This window comes from Arvicanthis niloticus, chromosome 3 (assembly GCF_011762505.2).
Source record: "Arvicanthis niloticus isolate mArvNil1 chromosome 3, mArvNil1.pat.X, whole genome shotgun sequence".
NCBI classification, from domain to species: Eukaryota; Metazoa; Chordata; class Mammalia; order Rodentia; family Muridae; genus Arvicanthis; species Arvicanthis niloticus.
The window spans coordinates 49961715-49980326 of NC_047660.1; the positions used below are offsets into that span (position 1 = coordinate 49961715).

The 18612-nt window shown below is 49.6% G+C and overlaps 1 protein-coding gene across 3 annotated transcripts in view; it reads left to right on the top strand.

Annotated features, from left to right (window-relative positions):
* Positions 1 to 2263: 2263 nt before the first annotated feature.
* Rhobtb2 (Rho related BTB domain containing 2) overlaps positions 2264 to 18612 on the top strand; it is a 29708-nt gene continuing 13359 nt past the window's right edge. The window contains exons 1-4 of one of the 3 annotated variants that reach the window (XM_076930791.1): positions 2264 to 2400; positions 7927 to 8033; positions 17044 to 17245; positions 18082 to 18185. In XM_076930791.1, the coding sequence (XP_076786906.1) occupies positions 7978 to 8033; positions 17044 to 17245; positions 18082 to 18185 (362 nt within the window). In that variant the 5' untranslated portion in view covers positions 2264 to 2400; positions 7927 to 7977. Of the gene's footprint in view, positions 2401 to 7926; positions 8034 to 12593; positions 13108 to 17043; positions 17246 to 17779; positions 17829 to 18081; positions 18186 to 18612 lie in introns of those variants that run through there. The other 2 variants (XM_034497653.2, XM_076930792.1) reach the window with 2 other exon arrangements.

Below are 18612 nucleotides of genomic sequence, written 5' to 3' on the forward strand. Positions count from 1 at the left end.
ATACTTTCATTTTTGGTGGGAGGCAGTTATTGAGAAAAGGTCTTTCTATGTAGTCCTGGCTCTCCCAGAACTCACTATGTGGACTAAGGTGGTCTTGAACTCACAGAGCTCTGCCTGCCTCTGCCTCTGAGTGCTGGGACTAAAGGTGTGCGTCGCTACTCTCCACGTTAGGATTATATTTACTTTTAAAGTTGAAAAAAGCCTCCGTAACTGTTTGGGTCCCTACACATGTAATGTTTTATGTATTATATATTAAACCTGTTAAAAGTATTAATGGTCACAGAAGGAAACCAGGAGCATATCTAAAACCTGTAAGGAGCATGCCTTTGGTTTGAATTCTGACAATTTGACTTAAGACTTAAACCCATAAACTTGCTCAGCCATGGCATGCTGTTATCTGTTTAAAGGTTTTTTTTAACTTGAAAAAAAAAATCTTGTGTGGGTAGAGACTGTCTTAGACTATTTTGGTCTCTATAATAAAATGCCCAGGACTGGGAAATTTATAAGGCAAAGAGTTTTATATCGGTTCACAGCTTGGGGGCTGAAGCATAAAAGTGTGGTATTGCTATGTGCTCAGCTTTTTGTTTGGTTTCAGCTTGTGGTGAAACAGAAGGGCAAGGGCCAGGGATGGTTCTGTGGTAAAGGGCTATGTAATTACGGCAACATGAGCGACGTAAAGCTGGGCGTGGCTGTGGACATCTGTAACCGCAGGACTAGACACCAGTCCCTGGCCTCTGTATGTCCACCCCTACACATGCATAACACACACACACACACACACACACACACACACACACACACAAAAGAGTGAGTACATGCAGAAACCAGGGAAACTGGAAATAAATTCAGATCTTCCATTTGCCCTCTCCAACCCTGTGGTGGCAGCAACGTTCCCCTCCTCCTTCTGTTTTCCAAAATCCCACACAGGGCCAACCCCTCACATGATAATATATATGTGTGTGTGTGTGTGTGTGTGTGTGTGTGTGTGTGTGTGTGTGTGTTATTTTTATGTCACTGACAAAATGCCAGATAGAACACCTTAAGGGAGGAAGCATATATTTTTGCTTTCAGTTCATCATGGCAGGTTCACGGTGGTAGCTGCGTCTGGGGAAGTTGGGGAGGATATGGTGTCTGCTTGCCCCATCTCTTACATACCTTCCCTTCCATGCTGGCCAGGGTTCCAAGGAAAGAGTGGAACTCAGGTTTGTGCTGGCCATTGGCCGCTAGCTATCCTCCTGCTGGCTACATCCGTAATGAGCACACAGACCTTCACACCATGGTGTGCCAGGAATCAGAGATGCACGGAACCAGGGGCTGCACAATGATCTTCAAAGTCCTGCCCCTTGTGACCTACTTCTGCCATCTAGACCCCATCTCCTAAAGCCCCACAGCCTCCCTCAACAGCATCACCAGCTGGAGAACGAGGGAACAGCATGTGAGTCTGTGGGGACAGCTCCATTTGGAAGGGTTCGACCGACCGTGCAGAGGCCTACACACACTCCACCTTTACATCTGGAACACTGGAACCTTTAAGATCTACCAATTGATAAACTGAGGCCTGGAGATCCATTCCCAGAAGCCCTCAGACCTGTAACCCCAGCCCTTGGGAGGGTGAGGCAGGAGGATTGCTGGAATATGAGGACAGCTTGAGCTCTCAGAAACACATACTAAGAAAGAAGCCTTTTAGTGGCCAGTTTAGGGTTTTCTGTCTTCTGTTTCCTGGGCAACCATGCTAATCCTTAGCTTTCCTGCTGTTCTCCACCTGTGTGCAGGTAAAATCAGGCTGAACAAAGCCTCCCTGTCCCCACCTGGTTTCTCTGGCCGACTTCCTGGTCCTCACCTCTGTGGCCTGGAGTTTAGGTAGACAAAGTAATAATCACTGGTGGGGTTGCTGTTACAAAGCCTGTTCACTGGCACCAGGCCAGGCTCTCAGGAAGTGCGTCAGAAAATGCTGGTGAGTGAAATTCCAAAGCAGTGTGAGTCACCAGGGACCCAGGAGGACAGGCCAGATCCTACAAGGAGTCTGAGGGCAGCTGACTGGGGCTCCAAGGGAGGCAGAAGCCAGGCCAGGCACTGGGAACATTCACCTGGACAAAAGCAGGAACAGTTGGTTTACCTGAGCTTTGTACAGGTCTAGAGGAGAGGATAGGGTAGGGTAGGCTGGGGTGGGGCGGGGTGGGGTAGGAGTGTAAGAGCAGGAGGCCAGCCTCCAGGCTATGTTCCTGGTTACCAGAGCATTTACCTGCTTTCTCATAGGCTAGGGTTTGGATCCCAACCTTAAAATCCAATTGGCCTGCTGTTTCTTAACACATTCCCACCCTAACAACCTGGCCCAGTCCACCACTGTCTACAGACAAGAAATAGTGACAGGCCAGCTGGGCTCCTAAGGAGACACAGCAGGTAAGTTTATGCCCCTTGGCACTGTACTGGAGAAAGGGAAAGGATTCTCTCAGCCTGGCTCCTCTGCTCTTAGTGTTGGGTCTCTTATGAAAAGTGACCTATGAAGACAAAGAGTGGGTGGCTGGAGAGCCTGGTGCTGAGTCTGACAGCCTGTAGCATCCTTTGGGACTGCGGTCTAGCAGCTACCTGTGGCTGCCAGATTAGAATAGGAGACAAAGGATATTTGCCTGCTGTGGATGTAGCCGGCAGGAGGATAGCTAGTAGCCAGCGGCTACTAGCCCAAACGCGGGTTCCACTCTTTCCTTGTGACTCTGGCCAGGATAGAAGGTGAGGTGTGTAAGAAGTGGGGCAAGCAGACACCATATCCTCTCCAACTTCCCCCAGGCCGTTGAATTCTTATTAATCAAAGGGACCACAAGTTGGGATGGACCACATTAACAGCTTGTGATGTTGGGGTCATCTTGGTCTTCAAGGGTCACCTGATCTCCCCTTGCTTTTCTATCATTTGGGCACCTGCCTGTGCCTCACATGTACCAAGAAAGTGCCTTCTGTTCCAGTGTATCCAGCCTTTGGGATAGATTTGCATTTTCTGACTCCTAAGCCCTGGATGGCCTTTTATACTTTGGAAAATCTCAATCCTTTAGCCAATAGAATCTGTGGGCCCCAAAAGAAGTAGATCAACAGTCCAAGTTCTAAATCTTCTCCTTTCCTGCCCTGAACCTTTTCAACTTTCCATTCCCAGCTGACCAGGAGCTTGCAGGCTTTCAGCAAACACCCCCATTTCTGCCCCAAGACTTGACCCCTTGTTGTAGTAGCTGAATGAGAGGCTCTTTTGGTCTCAAGGAGGGATAGCTCAGAGATCAGGCCCAAGCCTGAGGCTTTTGGGGGCTTGCAAGTTTCCCAGCTGGGCAGCCATAGTTCAGATGTGGGCTACCCTGAACTTGGGCTAAGGCTGAGAGAGCTACAGGTCTAGTTCAAGAATCTAGATGACTCAGAAGGGCTTTCTAAAGAGCCCATTTAAGGATCTCACTGACCACGTTGCCATTCACTTTGGTGCCAGGCACTAAATTCAGAATTTTTTTCTATCTTGTCCTTCTCGCCCTACCCCCAGGCCACACTTTCTCTCCTGGAATGTTAAGATCAACAGGTCCTCATTGGCCAAGTATACACAGAGTTAAGGACTACAGCCTGGATAGTCAAAAATTTCCTTATACTACGGACTCTGTGAGGGGAGAATAGCTCCAGTCCCACCCAGAGTGTCCTGAAAGAGGTCCCCAGCTAAGATCACACTCCAGAATTTCAAACTCGGGGAGAGAGGGCGAGAGGGTGGAGGTGTGTGTGGTGGTGGGGACATCAGCCATTTATCTAGTTCCATATAAGAAGTTGAAGGCCAGAAAAACCTGGAAGGAGTTAGAGTCAAGACTGGAAGGGAGCCAGGATTGTGTAGTCCCATCTGGAGGTTCAGGTCATGAACACTGCCTCACATGTGGCAAGCCCCAGACAAATCAAAGCTGGGATGCACTTCTATGGAGCAGACTGGCAGTGACCTACACTTATATTCTTTTACAAGAGCATCTGTCCCAGGCATTTGCATCTCATCCAGCTCCTCGGCCTGGTGGGGATCTTTATGCTGACTACCTGCTCTGTAACCCTAAAAGAACCTATCTCCTTTGGAAGCTTCCATTTCAATTTCCTCCTTGGCCAAGGGGAAGGAGGAGAAGAAAGATGATGATGATGAAGAAGAAGAAGAAGAAGAAGAAGAAGAAGAAGAAGAAGAAGAAGAAGAAGAAGAAGAAGAAGAAGAAGAAGATGATGATAATGATGGTGGTTGTAACTCTTACTGGATTTTAAAATTTTAAACAAGATAGTTCATAGCACAAAACTGGGCATGTATACTATAAAACAGAATAAGTAGTCATTGTTCTCCTAAAGCTAAGTCCCTTGATGACCTGGATTGCTGGCATCCTTGCTACTCCATAATCTCTATGACCTCTAGCCCAGCTCTGGGCACCCAAGGAGCTTAGCATGTATTTGGTGAATGAGAGAAAGAGGCTAATGACTGGGATAAGTGGTCCAACAAGCCTTATTATTTGCAGAGAATGTGAAGTCTCAGGCAGCGTGCCATGGGTCGCATAGGCTGGTCACCATCTTGATCAAGCAGGATTGTTTGAGCCCCTACACCACCTCTGCCTGAAACACCACTGCTTTTCCGTGGAGGCAGTGTGGGTTCAAAACTCATGACTTCCTATCTCAGCTCACTTGCTTCTCTGGTCCTCAGGTCTGCATCTGAGTGACCCAAGCTAGGACTTCGTGGCTCCCCATAGGGAAAGTACAGCAGCGCAACCTCCACTCCAAGCTCCTCTTGGGGCTGCCTCTAGTTCTGAGCTTCTACCTGTAGCTCAGGCTCCCAGAGGACTCCCCACTGGCACTTCCGGTAGCAGAAGGAAGAGGATAAGTCTCTGACCAACAGCAGAAGTTTTCAGAACATGTAGTAATCCCCAGACAACCAAAGTTGGGGCACATGCTCCTAGTGAACAGCCTGGCATCTGCCCGCAGTCCTCTGCCCAGGCACCTGTCTGGGCAGAGGGCCTTTGTGTCCTGTCTGTCCCACGGAAAGTCTTCAACTCTGAGCCCCAACTCTTTCTCCTTTTTCATGCGCAAGTTGGGTTCCTGGATTCCTGAGTCAGCTCTCTCTGGCTTGGCTCCTTTCCCTCAAACAATGCTCCCTAGTATGAGGGGGCTTAAGCCAGTCACGACCACACCCTACAGGGTAAGCTCAGTCTGTGACAATCAAAGTGGTAGGTCAGCAATCTCCACACAGCTCTTCGCTCAGTTCTTAGCCATTCGGAAAGAAAGAGTGGAGTCCTGAGGAGGTCAGAGAGGCTACAAAGGGCTGCTGAGGGTTTCTCGTCACTGTAGCCCTCTCAAGAAACTTGGGGTCAGTAGTCCCTATCCCTTGAGCATCACTCAGGGTTGAACAATGTCTCTTAGGGTCCCTGGTATCCTGGCTAGTCACCTGCCTACTCACCTTGTAAACTATGTAAGCTGAACCACGTGCATTTATTACAGAAGGGCAGGGGAGGGACGGGGGAAGAAAAAAGGAGATAAACAAGGAAAGAAGAGAGAGCCAAGCCTGGAAAGGCGAGTGGATTGGGTCTGAATGAATCCCAGGCTTCGAGAGAAAAGGGTCCCTCAGAACCTAAGGTGCTTTTATTCTCCTGTCAAAGATCAGACCTAGAGACCTCACAAGAGTCCCCCACGCCAACCATGCCATCTTTTCTCCTGAGGCCTCTGCAGGAACAGGAGCCCAGTCACTAACTGAGTGTCAGGGTATTTACACTACTCTCGTTCCTGCATCCTTCGAGGTCCAGGTACCAAGAAGGCTCCCGGTATGGGGCAAAGGCACAAAAAGGCTCTGTTGGCTTCAGCCTGGAGCTCTCCAGGGAGACTCAGGTGAGGACTGCATGCCCTCCTGGGTAGCCCCAAGCAATGCTATGGCAGCCAGAGTTGAAAGCAGCTACAGCCTCAAACTCAAGATCTTTAATGTCATCCAGCAACACCCAGGGGATTCAATTTCAGGCTAAGTTGACCTTAGCACAAAGGAGGAGCCTCCCAACTATTGACTTCCCAAACTCAGTCCTCCAACTTCACTGAAACCAGCCCAGCTGCAGTGTGGTCTGTATTAAGCTGCCCTGTGCCTTTAGATGCAGAAAGCAAGAATGTGCTCTCATGGTGGATGTAGCTGAAGGTCCAAGCAAATGTCCCTGCCTTTGGCACTGAGGCCGGTTCCTCCCAGACCTTCCTTCTGCTTTCTGGCAGCTCAGGGGGAGAGGGCAGGTCAGAGCCTGGGAAGAGACCCAGGCTCCCTTTGCACATCTCCCTCACCTCCCTCCTCCCCCACAGGCACCCATGGAGAGAACAGTTGGAGCTTTTAATAATCTTTTTGTAATCTTTTATTTGTTAACAGTTGAGGCTATTTTTTCTCATGCTGCAAGAGATGCCAGTGGCTCATTTAAAAAAAAAAAAAAACTTGTGAAAAACACATATCTATTTTGGGGTGATCATCTTCCTTAAAGCCTCACTCCCCCCTCTCCCCCTTAGCTCTATGGATCTCTGAGGATGGCACCTGCCCTTGCTGGGAAGGTCTGATGCTTGTGGGAAGCCAAGGGATGTGGGGGCCTAGCAGCACTGGCTGTGGGGTACATTTTTGTCCTCTCTCTAACCTTCTTGGACAGAAGCAGAGCCACTTATCTTTGTTCTGGTGTAGCCCTGCCTGCCTCATGGTGGCTTCAGAATTCTGTCCTGAGAAAGCCACCTCCCAAGAGGCTTGTTTTGGAGCCATGTGCTTCTGGGTATCTTGCTTTGGCATGCTAAAGGGTCTGGCATCAGTGGTGGTTCTTACGGCTCTTGAAAGACATAAACCATCAAGAGCTCAAATTTCTCTGCTGAATGAAGACTCATTTCAGAGCTGTAGGAGGCATTTAATGAGGTCTGTGATCAGCTGTGGGTAGGAGACCTGGAGGAAGTAGGTGAAGCCTCTTGCATGGCCTCTGCCATATTGCTAATGGAATCTGCTTGTCATGTTGTAGTTGCAGGCCTGTTGCAAGGGCCTGGGTCAGCCTTGCACCAAGAACTCTCATTCATATTCCCTGTTCCATCTCCCCTGATGTCCCTGTTCATTTCACCTAGGGCCAAGGTGGACATGAGATTCTATTAATCCAGAGAGTTAGACTCTCAGAATTTTATGTTAGCTTCACCCAGTGGCCCTGTGTGGTCTGCTCTGCACAAGACGGTTAGAGGGCTGGGATACAGACAGGAGCTAGGATCCTGTTACCCAGAGACATGAGTTTTCAGTGCTGGAAGGGACAGAGAGGTCAGGTAGGGACAGTGAGGTCGGGTAGCCGTCCGCTGTCTTCATACAGTGTGGCTTGTACTCTTGTGCCTAGTGGAAGACAGGAGAGATTACTTAAGATAATGACAGAATGGCTGTAGGTATAATTGCAGAATTAGATTCTCCTTCCCCCCTCCCCCTCCCCTCACTGTGTGCTAATCCTGGTTTCATCCCTTCCAAAGACTTCCCTGTCTATTCCCAGCCCTGGTGGTCCTCAACTCATGTTTGCTGAGTCCTCATTTGCTCTGGAGCTGCTCCCATGCAAAGGATGACTGATCGCATCTAGCCTTTCATGCTTAGCACCTGTATTGGATGTCAGTGAACCTTGGGGGAGGGGGTCATGTGGACTGACCTTTGTCTGTGAGAAAGCAAACCCAGAAAAGATAATTTTGTCCAGTATCACACAGTTCTTACCACTGATAGCTGGCAGCTCTTTGCCGAATCACTCAGCCAACTCAGAGTGGCCTGGCCCTCATAGCTGGGACCTATGTCTTCCAGTCTAGCTTATCAGACTTCTGAGCTTGGGTAGCAGCGGCCATGTCCTTGCCCTGGTAGAGCCTTCTATTCGAGCCAGCTGTCGTGCGTGACTCACAGTCTGCCTATCCCCTTTCACCAGTTTGTTTCCTCCCATCTAGCTTCCTTCCATTTTGCCGCTTCCACAAGGATCCTGGAGGGAACCCAGCATCATGGGAAGACAAAGAAAAGGCTGGTATAGCCCATGGGAGACCTCTCAGAACAACACGTGAGTGGCTGCTTTGTGGTATCATCCTCTGCCCCACTCTTTCTACTGCCTCTCCCCAAACTTTCATTTGCCCGTCAAATATTTACTGAACATCTGCTGTGTGCTTGTCAAAGCACTAGACTAGCATGACAAATAGATAAATGCCCCTTTGGATATGCATGTCCCTTCCAAAGGTGGGGAGAGGGACAGAGCACAGTTGCGAGCAGTATGTCCTGAGTTAGTAGTGGATCACCAGGAGAAGGTCTGGAGAACTTGAGGTTGACAGTAGGTGTTGACAGAAGACTTCCTCGAGCATGTGACACCCAGACTGATTTAAAGAATGATTAAGTATTTCCCAGTAGAGGAGGTGGGGAGCATCTTTGTGTCCAGAGGGCTGCTCCTGCAAAGGCCACACCTCCTCATGGGGACCTGGTGGAGGTCTTACTCTGGTTAGGAAGCTGAGAAGAACCTGGTTATCCTCACTGGACTCCTGGCTCTCTCTTCTTACTTAGGCTCTGTATCTCAAAATCCCTCAGCCTTTGCTCGAGATGTACTTCTGATGTTTGTTTCAGGCTCTGAGCAGGGGTACCACTTGCTACAGCAGGCCCACTGCTCATATCATAAGGTCTGGTTGGGGGATGGCGGGTGACTCCAAGAGGAGATGGGCACTGTGAACATGTGCTTAGCAATCTGGAAGGCTGAGCCGCTCTATGGTTAAGCATAGAGAACACACAGGCTGGAGGAGGGATGGACAGAGGGGTCTGTGCAAGCTGAGCTGGCCTTGGAAGAGGTGGAAGAGGCCATGGAAAGAGGGTAGTGCTGTAGCTAGCCTGGATCTTGAGGTGTGCACCTTCCTGAGCACCACGGTGGAGGCTTCTCTCTCCAGCTAAACCTCTAGCTTGTGAGTGGGCAGCAGCCTTGTGATGGCCTGGCTTGGCTGTAGGGAGGGAAGGAGGAAGTGACATCAGAAGACAGGTTTGAGGGGACTGTCACAGATAGCTGTGTTGAGGGTAGGGATGCGGGGGGTCTGGGGCAGAAAATGCTGGAATGAAACCTATCTTTGTGTTGCAGAAATCCCTGAGACTGCAATGAGGCACTACTTCCAGGGCCAAGGGAGGGAGGCCACTGCAGGGCAGCCTGGAAGGGCAGTGCCAATGGCCAGCTAACGAGGAGGTGATGGATCAGGCAGCAGGTGACTCCAAGCTGCAGAAAATGGGCTGAACAGGATAGAAGGAAGAATGGGGGTAAAGGGGCAGGGTGAGTAGCAACTCCAGGCCTGGGAGGAAACCTGACACAAGGAGAAGCAGGCTTCAGAAATGGGCTGATCAGTTCAGATGATGGGAGGCTACAGTGAGAGCTGCTAGATGCCAGTTGTTGGAGAAATCCCAGCCTCAGAGATCTGCCACTGAACGGTTGGACAGATAAAGTCTGGCAGTGGTGGCTCACTTCTTTCATCCTAGCACTCTGGAGGCAGGGACATAAGGTTCTCTGAGTTTGAGGGCAGCCTGGTCTACAGAGTGACTTCCAGGATAACCAGGGCTACACAGAGAAACTCTGCCTCTACAAATCACAAAAAAAGAAAGAGAAAGGGAAAAAAAAAAAAAAAAAAAAAAAAAAAGAAATGTTGGGCAGAGAGATAAGGCAAGCACGGTCCCAGGGCTAAATAAGAAACCCGGGAAGAAGCGGGAGGCACAGCTTGGAGGAAAAGTGCCATGTCAAAACAGGACTAAGTGGGCTCTGACTGGGAATGCTGGAGAGGTGAGGTGACAGGAAGACTTCTGATGTAGTCAGGGTTACTATTGCTGTCTGTGATGAAACACCATAAGCAAAATCAAATTGGAGAGGAAAGGGTTTATTTGACTTATACTCCCACATCATGGTTCATCATTGAAGGAAGTCAAGACAGGAACTCAAACAGGGCAGGAACCTGGAGGCAGGAACTGATGCAGAGACTGTGGAGGGATGCTGCTTACTGGCTTGCTTCCCCTGTCTTGCTCAGCTTGCTTTCTTACAGAACACAGGATAGACTGGGCCCTCCCCAACAATCACTAATTAAGAAAATACAGGCTTGTCTACAGCTCCACTTAATGGAGCCATTTTCTTAATTGTGAGTCCCACCTATCAGATGACTTTAGCTTGCGTTAAGTTGACATAAAAGTATCGTGCACAGCTTCTGTTTGAAGAAAAGTTGCAGAGGCAATTGGGAACTGTGTACCCAGGCAGGATTGGGAATGATTCAGGCCACCTCTCCAGCTAATCACTGGTTCAGCTTTGGCCATTCTCCTGACTAGGAGCAGGTTTACAACTTTGACATTTGCATTTGTCCAAGACTGGACCCCAAACCTGCATCTTGGACCCTCCCATGACCCAGCCTGGCTTTCTCTCCCAAGAAGAAGAGACACTGGCTAGTTACAGGCTCAGAGGCAAACATCTCTAGCTCTCCTCTGTTGCGGCCTTTACTCTGGCTCAACGCTTTGCCTCAACGCTTTGGGGGCTAAGTGCTCTGGTCAAGAGAGAGAGAGTGGGGCTCTTGGGGCAGGCGACTCAAAGAATGGAGACAAGACAGGGTGTGATCAAGTCTCTCTTACCAAGTCTCCTTTATCAAGTCTCTTCTATTGAAGGGAATTCTGAGGTATTTATATACACAAGCAGGAGAACACAGGTGAAAACACTTTACCACATGCACCATACAGCTGGGGTCACTAAACAGCAAAACAAGCTATGTGGGATAAACAATATACTTATCAGAGTGTGCTTCAGCTGTTATAGGCTTTTGACAACCAAGTCTTTCATCAGGGTATATGGTTCCAGATGGCTGCAAAGTTGATCTAGCCGCTTTCTACTAAAGTCGGCTCCCAACACTCCTCTAGCAAAGGAGAGGCCTTTTTGCCTGCTCAGCATTGTACAAGTGATATGCTGCAGGGTATATGAAAGGTGATACCAGAGCACCCAGGTGGCAGAGCCCGGTAGAGAGACTAGGGTATGGGGGGAGGGGCCCTTGCCTGCTGTAGGAAGCCAGAGATGTGTCTTACTGTGTTTTCCTTTTGTAGAATCACTCTTAGGAGCATAAACAACGAAGCGAGACTCTTCTGTGCCAAAGCCTACTTTCTTTCCTAAACACGTATTTGAACTAGTACTTGTTTTATGAAGGTTGAGTCTGAACAGGAAGTGTGAGGAAGCACTTTCAGTCACTGTCAACCTTCTCTCCAGCTCTGGGTTGGTGTTGGTGTTGGAGGTGGGGGTGGGGGTGGGGAACAGGAAAGTATCTACCTACTGCACAATGATTAAATGAACCGGAATGCACACTTCCTACAGGCGCCCGGGTGAGCAACTTTCAGTCATATGCACTCTCAGATGAGCCATATTTCAGACGATACAAATTGAGTATTCGTTTATGGCAGGGTCTTCCTACATGTTGACCTCAAACTTTCCATTCTCCTACCTCAATCCCCTCAATGCTGGGGTTAGAGATGTGTATTTTGGCCACTGAACTTGGCCAAAATTCAGTTTTTTATTTGACTTTGGAGAGAGGTAGAAAAATCTCTCTTTCATATCATATTTTGCCTAAACCAACATTAAAATGGTTCTGCATTCTCAAAAAGCAAGTTGGAAGTGTGGTAGGGAGGTTGACGTGTGAAGTTTGCCAGTCTGCTTTAAAAACTGTCCAGAGATAATTGACAAGAAGTGTAATTTCTAGCAGTCTAGACCATTCTACCAAACCCAGCCTTGACCACAGATGCTTCCTTCTGATGAACAGAACGGATTGCACTAGACTCAACCCATTTTTATCTTAGTGTTTAAAGACAAGGTTTTGCTTTGTAGCCCAGGCTAGTCTTGCGCTCATGACAGTTCTTCTGTCTCACCCATCTAAGTGCTGGGGATGACAGCCACCATATTTGGCTTGAATTGCTGTACCGAAGAGCACCCAGAGAGAACTTAGGTAGGGTTTCTCTGGCTAATATTTCCATGGTATTCTTTGCAAAGTTATGAAGATACTAGTGAACTCTCTGTGACAACAGGTTGGGATGGGAACCTCTGAAGAAAGTCTAGGTGGCAGACAGGTAAGAAAGTAGAGGTATCCATACAGAAACTCACTAAGAGCTCCAGAAGTCAGAGCTGCAGGGATAATGCAGGAAGAAAGATCCCCCAGTACTCGCAAGGAGATAGAGCAGTTGTGTGCGGTTAGAGGCTTGGCTGAATTAGGGAGAAACAGGAAAATCTTCCCGTGGCCCTCTGACTTGCATTCCCAGGGCGCACTGCGGGATGAATTTCTTCCTAGCCTCCTGGGGAAAACCAGCCTGAGAGTCCTGCAAGGTTTTGAGGCTGGCGAGGTCAGCTGCTGGCCATTCGTGGCTCCCAGAGGAAAAGGGAGGAGGCGCAAAGACCAAGAGAGGAGCAGAGGGGCGTGCCCGGGGTCGGGGGCGTGTCTCGGGCGTGGCCTCCAGGTGTCCAATCCCCATCGCTCCCCTTTCCACCAACCGCGAGCCGCTGTGGGCGGTCCCTGTCACAGCAACCGTTCCTGGGTGCAATTTTTTTTCCTTTTTTTTTTTCTCTCCCCCCCCCCCCCCAACACCGCCCCCCTCCAACTTTGCTTTTTTTGTGAATGAAAAAAGGAGGTCGTGAGCGGTCCCGGGGACTGCGGCGCTCCGCGTCTTAAGGCTGCGCGCGTGCGGCGGCCTCACCCGGCGCCTCGCTCTCTAGCGCGCCGCCGGCAACCTCTGCAGCGCAGCCGGGCGGCGGCGCGGCCCAGCGGCCGGAGGTCGGAGCGGCTGCGCGCAGCCTGGCTCCCCGAGCCTCCATGACATTGGGCGCCCAGGGCGCGCGGAGATGCTGATCCGGAAGAGGCAGTGGCTGCAGTGCAGCTCCCCAGGCTGCTCACGCGCCGCGGTCCGACCTGGGCTCCTGTGCCAGAGTTTCTTCTGATCGCACCTGAACTGGGACCCCAGGAGGCTGGAGCTCCAGCACAGAGCAGCAGCGTCGGCGGCGCCCCAACTTGCACGCGCAGAGTGACCCCAGACATCTTACTAAAATGAGCGTGCTTAGCAGGAAGAGATGTGTTCCCTACACTAGAAATTACCCCGTCACATGTAGTGGTGTAAGTACAGGATTGATTTCTATTATGGCCGGGTTGCAAGCAGCTTCTGCAAACGTGCAGCCTAGCCTTGGCTCAGCCTTCAGTGCCCTCCCCTCTCCTGCCTGCGTCCCTCCTGACTTCCCCTGAGCTCCACTCTTCCCTTGGGCACTTGCTGAGGCAGCTTGGTTCAGAGGGAAGAGAAACTAACCTTTCTTGGGTGTTTTTAGGGAAAACTACATGTTTTGCATCGGCGTGTCGTGCCCCTCCCCCTTCCCCATTTATTTCATTTTTTAAAAAATTGTGTGTGCAGAGCGGCATGTCAGGAGGGAAATAAGAGGTTCAGAGTGGTAGAGGTGTACATTTTTTGTTTTGTTTTGTTTTCTTGTTTTAAAACCAGTACAATTGGGGTGTTTGCTGACGGCTGTGGAGCTGGCTGTTTCTTTGAAGTCAACTCCACTGTGATCTGTTCAGCTGAGTTTTGGCAAACTACTGGTGGAAATGTTGAGCTTTCTTTGTTAACGTTCGGGTATCCTAGGGTTGAAAAGGTTTATCTTGTATTTAGGCTTCTGTTTCTGTTAACGTGATCCGTTAAGATCCCTTTGGGCCTTGCTTTACGTTTTCTGCGTGGGGAGGATCCACCCCTCCACCTTCGCCCATATTACAATGTCAGCTTCCACAGTGGGAGCTCCTTTAATTCCAAATCCACCTTTCCTTTGCTCCTTTCCTCTCGATCCTTCCTTTCTATTCATCTTCCTTGATTATTACTTTCATTTTCTCGATTTTCCTCCCTTTCACGTTTTTTTTTAGTTTTTATTTTTTTATTTATTTATTTTTTTTTGTAAGATGCAGGATGTGGGATTTGGTTGCTAGGAGACAAGCCAGGCTCCCAGGGAGATTGTCGTTTCCTTGACAACCAGACTAGGGCAGCCACAGATGAACAAGCCTCCTATCAGCTGTGGGTGGGAAAGGGGGGCTTTTGAGCTCTGCAAAGAATGTGTGTAGGGGTGCGGGGGTGGGAATGGGAGCCCTTGAGGTTTGTGGGTAATCTGAGCACACCTTCGGATCTGTGCTGGACAGAGCACGAAGAACTGGAAAAGCTGATGTGCAGGACGCTGTTTGTGAAGAGGGGGCGGTGATTTGGGGACAAAAGTTGGGGGAGAAAATATCAGTGGCTTTAGGATTGTCAAGGGGGTGGATGGAGTGAATTGAAAGTTGTGATACCCAGGACAGAGTGGAGGATGGTCAGGAGGCTCTGAAGGAGTGGGGCTGGGACAACTGTAAAGAAAAGTCTCCAGTCACTGAAGAAGAGTGTGCCACACGGAAAGGGACAGTGGGGAAGTTCACTGCATGGTTTGTATTGTCAGGCATCAGCAGCGATCCAGAAAAGTGGTAATATTCTAGAGCAGAAATTATATTAATATTGCCATGATGTCTTCTGGACAGGATCCTCATTTAAGACAGGCCTGATTAAGCAAAAAGTTCTCCTGGCTTAATTGGGCCAGCCTGTATCTTAAAAAGAGATATAATTACACATATGGATATGCAATCTAGGATTATATAATACTATATTACATAAGAAGACAACTGCCTCCTTCCACCCAGGCTCCCTTGGCATGAATTTACCAAAATTCAAGAACTTTCTTCAAATACCTTTATACCCATTTTCTGGAGGCAGAGACTGAGTCCACAATAAATGCAGTGGTTTGCCTCTTTCTAGATAGGACAATGAAGCTTGGAGTTGCTAATGTAGTAATGATGATGAGCAAACGGAAGCAGCAGTTGGTAGCTGTGTCAGGGAAGTCTGAAGGGGCAGTCAGAGGACATGGGCTTCAGTGTGCAGATTAGATAGAAATGTAAGCAGTCTGTGTTCTAAACTCATGGGCAACATTTACCATTCTCCTACTTGTTGTCTCGCTGTCCCCTACTGAAAACTCTGGAAATAAAATCACAAGGTGTGTGTGTGTGTGTGTGTGTGTGTGTGTGTGTGTGTGCCCGGTAGGTCATAAAGCAGCTTTACTTGGACATGCCCCTGGATTTAAGAACCCAGGCCCCTCGTACTGTTGGCCTGTGGGTTTCTGTCTTCATAGGCAAGAGTCTGTCTTATCTCTTCTTTTTTTATTGGACCCCTTAAAGCAGAAACCACACCCACATGGCTCTTCCTGGTACCCACACATCCCTCAGATGCTGAGACTAGGAACTGTTCAGGACAGAGAAGAGGAAGCAGAAAGCTGATGGCTGTAACAGTGGCCTGGTGGACAGGACCAGCAGGGCATCGTAATGATGCAGTAGTTGCCATGTAGACTGGGCCAGAGCTTAATGGAGACCCTTGCTAGTGGAGGGATCCGGATCCTGTGAGTCTCCTAGGAGGAGGACAAACCTGTCTCATTGAGAAGTCCTTGCTGCACCTTTTTGCTTAGGTTACTGAGCTGCATCTCCTTGTGCAAATCCCAATTGCCTTGTTACTTGAGCATTTCAGTTCTGCATTCCTGCATGTTAGCATCTAGTTACAGCGTGCCAGGGACAGAGCTCCTCTGCTGCTGCTGCTGCTGCTGCTGCTGCTGCTGCTGCTGCTGCTGCTGCTGCTGCTGCTGCTGGTGGCTTGGCTCTGGTCTTGATGGCTCAGCAATAAAGTGCCTGGGCAGCCTCCAGGACGACTGCGCTCAGCCTTACTGGACCTGGGAAGGCTTACTTCAGAGATGACTCGCTGCACATTACGAGTGAGCAGGGGTGCACAGATGACCCTGAGTGCACCTGACCTACCCCTGCTCCCTCCTCCCCATCTTGCTTCTAGGCTGGTAGACACCAGTGGAGAGAGAGTATCCTCAAAGTCTCCCATCCCGAGCCTCAGCTTTTTAACCACTGACATGACATGTTAGCTACAGAAGGGCCTTCTGTCTCTTCATCTGATCAGTTACCCTCTAGGATGAACAAGCTACTTCTCTGCCTATCACCGAAGGAAACTGAGGCAGAAATTTAAGCTAAGCTTGACCCTCAACTTCCTCTAGCAGCTAGTTCCCCACGTAGACAATTTGTCTGCTTTCTCCTCAGAGTGCTGGAGGAATGACATTCTTCCAGTCTAAGCTTCCTCTGTAGGAGGTTCGAAGGAGGCAGATGTTACTCTTGGGAGCTGGATGTGGGATAGCCCAGATTGGGTATGGGAAGGCCCATGTACCACAGAGTGTATTGTTCTGGGCTATAACTCCCTTCATCTCTGTCTCAAAGTAGGTCTTCAGCTGAGCAGACACGTGGGCAACGTGACCGAACCAGAGTAGAAAAGGGGAGGCTTGTAGATTCATCAGGTACTTAGAAGGCATCCACTCAAACAGGCTGTCAGAAAAGCCTCTTCTAGCCAATAAGAGGGTAGGGTAGGAAGATGGAAGTGAACAGGCTGGGTCTTGGAAATTTACCATCCGAGAGGGCCAGGGGAAGACAGGGGAATCTAGGGAGAGCTGCTGCCCAGCCCTGACATGTCCATTAAATTTTAAAGTGACTCTGCCCTGGAGCATGCTGGGAAAGGGTGGGACCTGGCCCTAGGTCTGCTTCTCTCAGCTGTTTTGTTCTGATGCTGCTACAGCCCCAGGGAAGAGGAGGAGAACAGAGGATGAGTGAGCTACCAAGCCGATTCCCTCTCTCTGGGGGAGTGAGGCCAGGCCCAAAGCAGGTCCTGCCCTGGAATCTCTCACAGACTGCCTCCATTCAGGAGCCCAGCTGCGGGATGGTGGGAGACCAGAGGGAGAGGAGCGATCCATCTGGTGGTATTGTGTCACTCATCCTGAAAGAGCTTCTGTTTCCTAGGGGCCCTGTAAAGTTGCCCACTCCTCTCTCTTTATGTCAGTGCCAATGCTTGACAAAGAGCCAGAGCCAGCCGAGGAGGAGGGCTGCTTACACTGACTCTGGTCCTCAGGGGTAGAGCATGCCAAACTGTCCTGATAGCTCCTTTCTTGCCATTAATTTCAGGTCCCAATTAATGGATTCTGACATGGATTATGAAAGGCCAAACGTAGAGACCATCAAGTGCGTGGTGGTGGGGGACAACGCTGTGGGCAAGACTAGGCTCATCTGTGCCCGGGCCTGCAATGCCACCCTCACCCAGTACCAGCTGCTTGCCACCCATGTGCCCACAGTGTGGGCCATTGACCAGTATCGTGTATGCCAGGAGGTAAGACTATGAGACTCCTTGGTTGGGGGACCCATGCTATGTATGTTGAACTGTAGATAGGTGTCTAGGGGTGGGGCAGAGGTGGATGAAGCAGAAGGAGCCTCTGGAGAGAGGTCTGAAGGAAGTTCACTCCCAGGGAGGTATCTTTGACCATTTGTGTTTGCAGTGATGTTTAGGTTACTGTTTCTATTGCTGTGATGAAACCCCATGACCAAAAGCAAGTTGGAGAGGTAAGGGTTTATTGGCTTACACTTCCACACCATAGTCCATCACTGGAGGAAGTCAGGACAGGAACTCAAGCAAGGCAGGAACTTGGAGGCAGGAGCTGATGCAGAGGCCATGGAGGGGTGCTGCTTACTGGCTTGCTCCTCATGGCTTGCTCAGCCTGCTTTCTTATAGAACCCAGGACCACCAGCCCAGGAATGGTACCACCCACCATATGCTGGGCCCTCCCCAGTCAATCACTCATTAAGAAAATAGCCTACAGCTGGATCTTATGGAGACAGTTCCTCAATTTAGTTTCCCTCCTTCCAGGTAACTCTAGCTTGTGTCAAGTTGACATGAAACTAGCCAGCACAAATAGGTAAGCCGGTGGCTAGGATTCTAACTTTGGCTGAGAACCATGTCTGTGCAATCACAGTCCAAAGTAATAACATGTTCTTCCGTGGCAAGAAGTGTGCTTCTGCTCAACATGGAGATTACCCTTGTTAAGTATTCTCCAGAGATGTCATGTGGACAGCAGGTTGTACAAGACACATGTATCAGCCCTGTCCTCCCATCAGGGTTGAGCTGGCATCTGCCCCTAAGAACCATTGTCCTGTCTCCCCCATGCCCAGGTGCTAGAACGCTCTCGAGATGTGGTAGATGATGTTAGTGTCTCCCTGCGCCTCTGGGACACCTTTGGAGACCACCACAAAGACCGACGTTTTGCTTATGGAAGGTAGGGAAGACCTTGGGGGCTTGCAGTGAGAGGAGATACAGTGGTGGACATTTCCTGGGGCTGAAGACATCTTGGGCTAGGAGGCATAGTGTGAGTCCCAGCTCTGCAACCTACTAGCTCTGAGCAGCTCCAGGATGGTTTTTCTCACTGTGAGACGGTGATTAGTTCTTTCTTTCTTCCTTTTTTTTTTTTTCTTTTAATGCTGGACATTGAACCTTGGGCCTCATGCATCGTAGGCAAGTGCCCTACCACTTTACAAAGGGCTACATCTCCAGCCCTTTGTAAAGCAGGAACAAACAAGAGAAGAACAAATGCCCACAGCCATGCTTGGCTTTTTGTGTGAATGTTCTGAGTACTGAGATCTGAACTCAAGCCCTCATGCTTGTGTAGGAACCACTCTCTCAGTTTAGCCATATCCCCAGCCCCA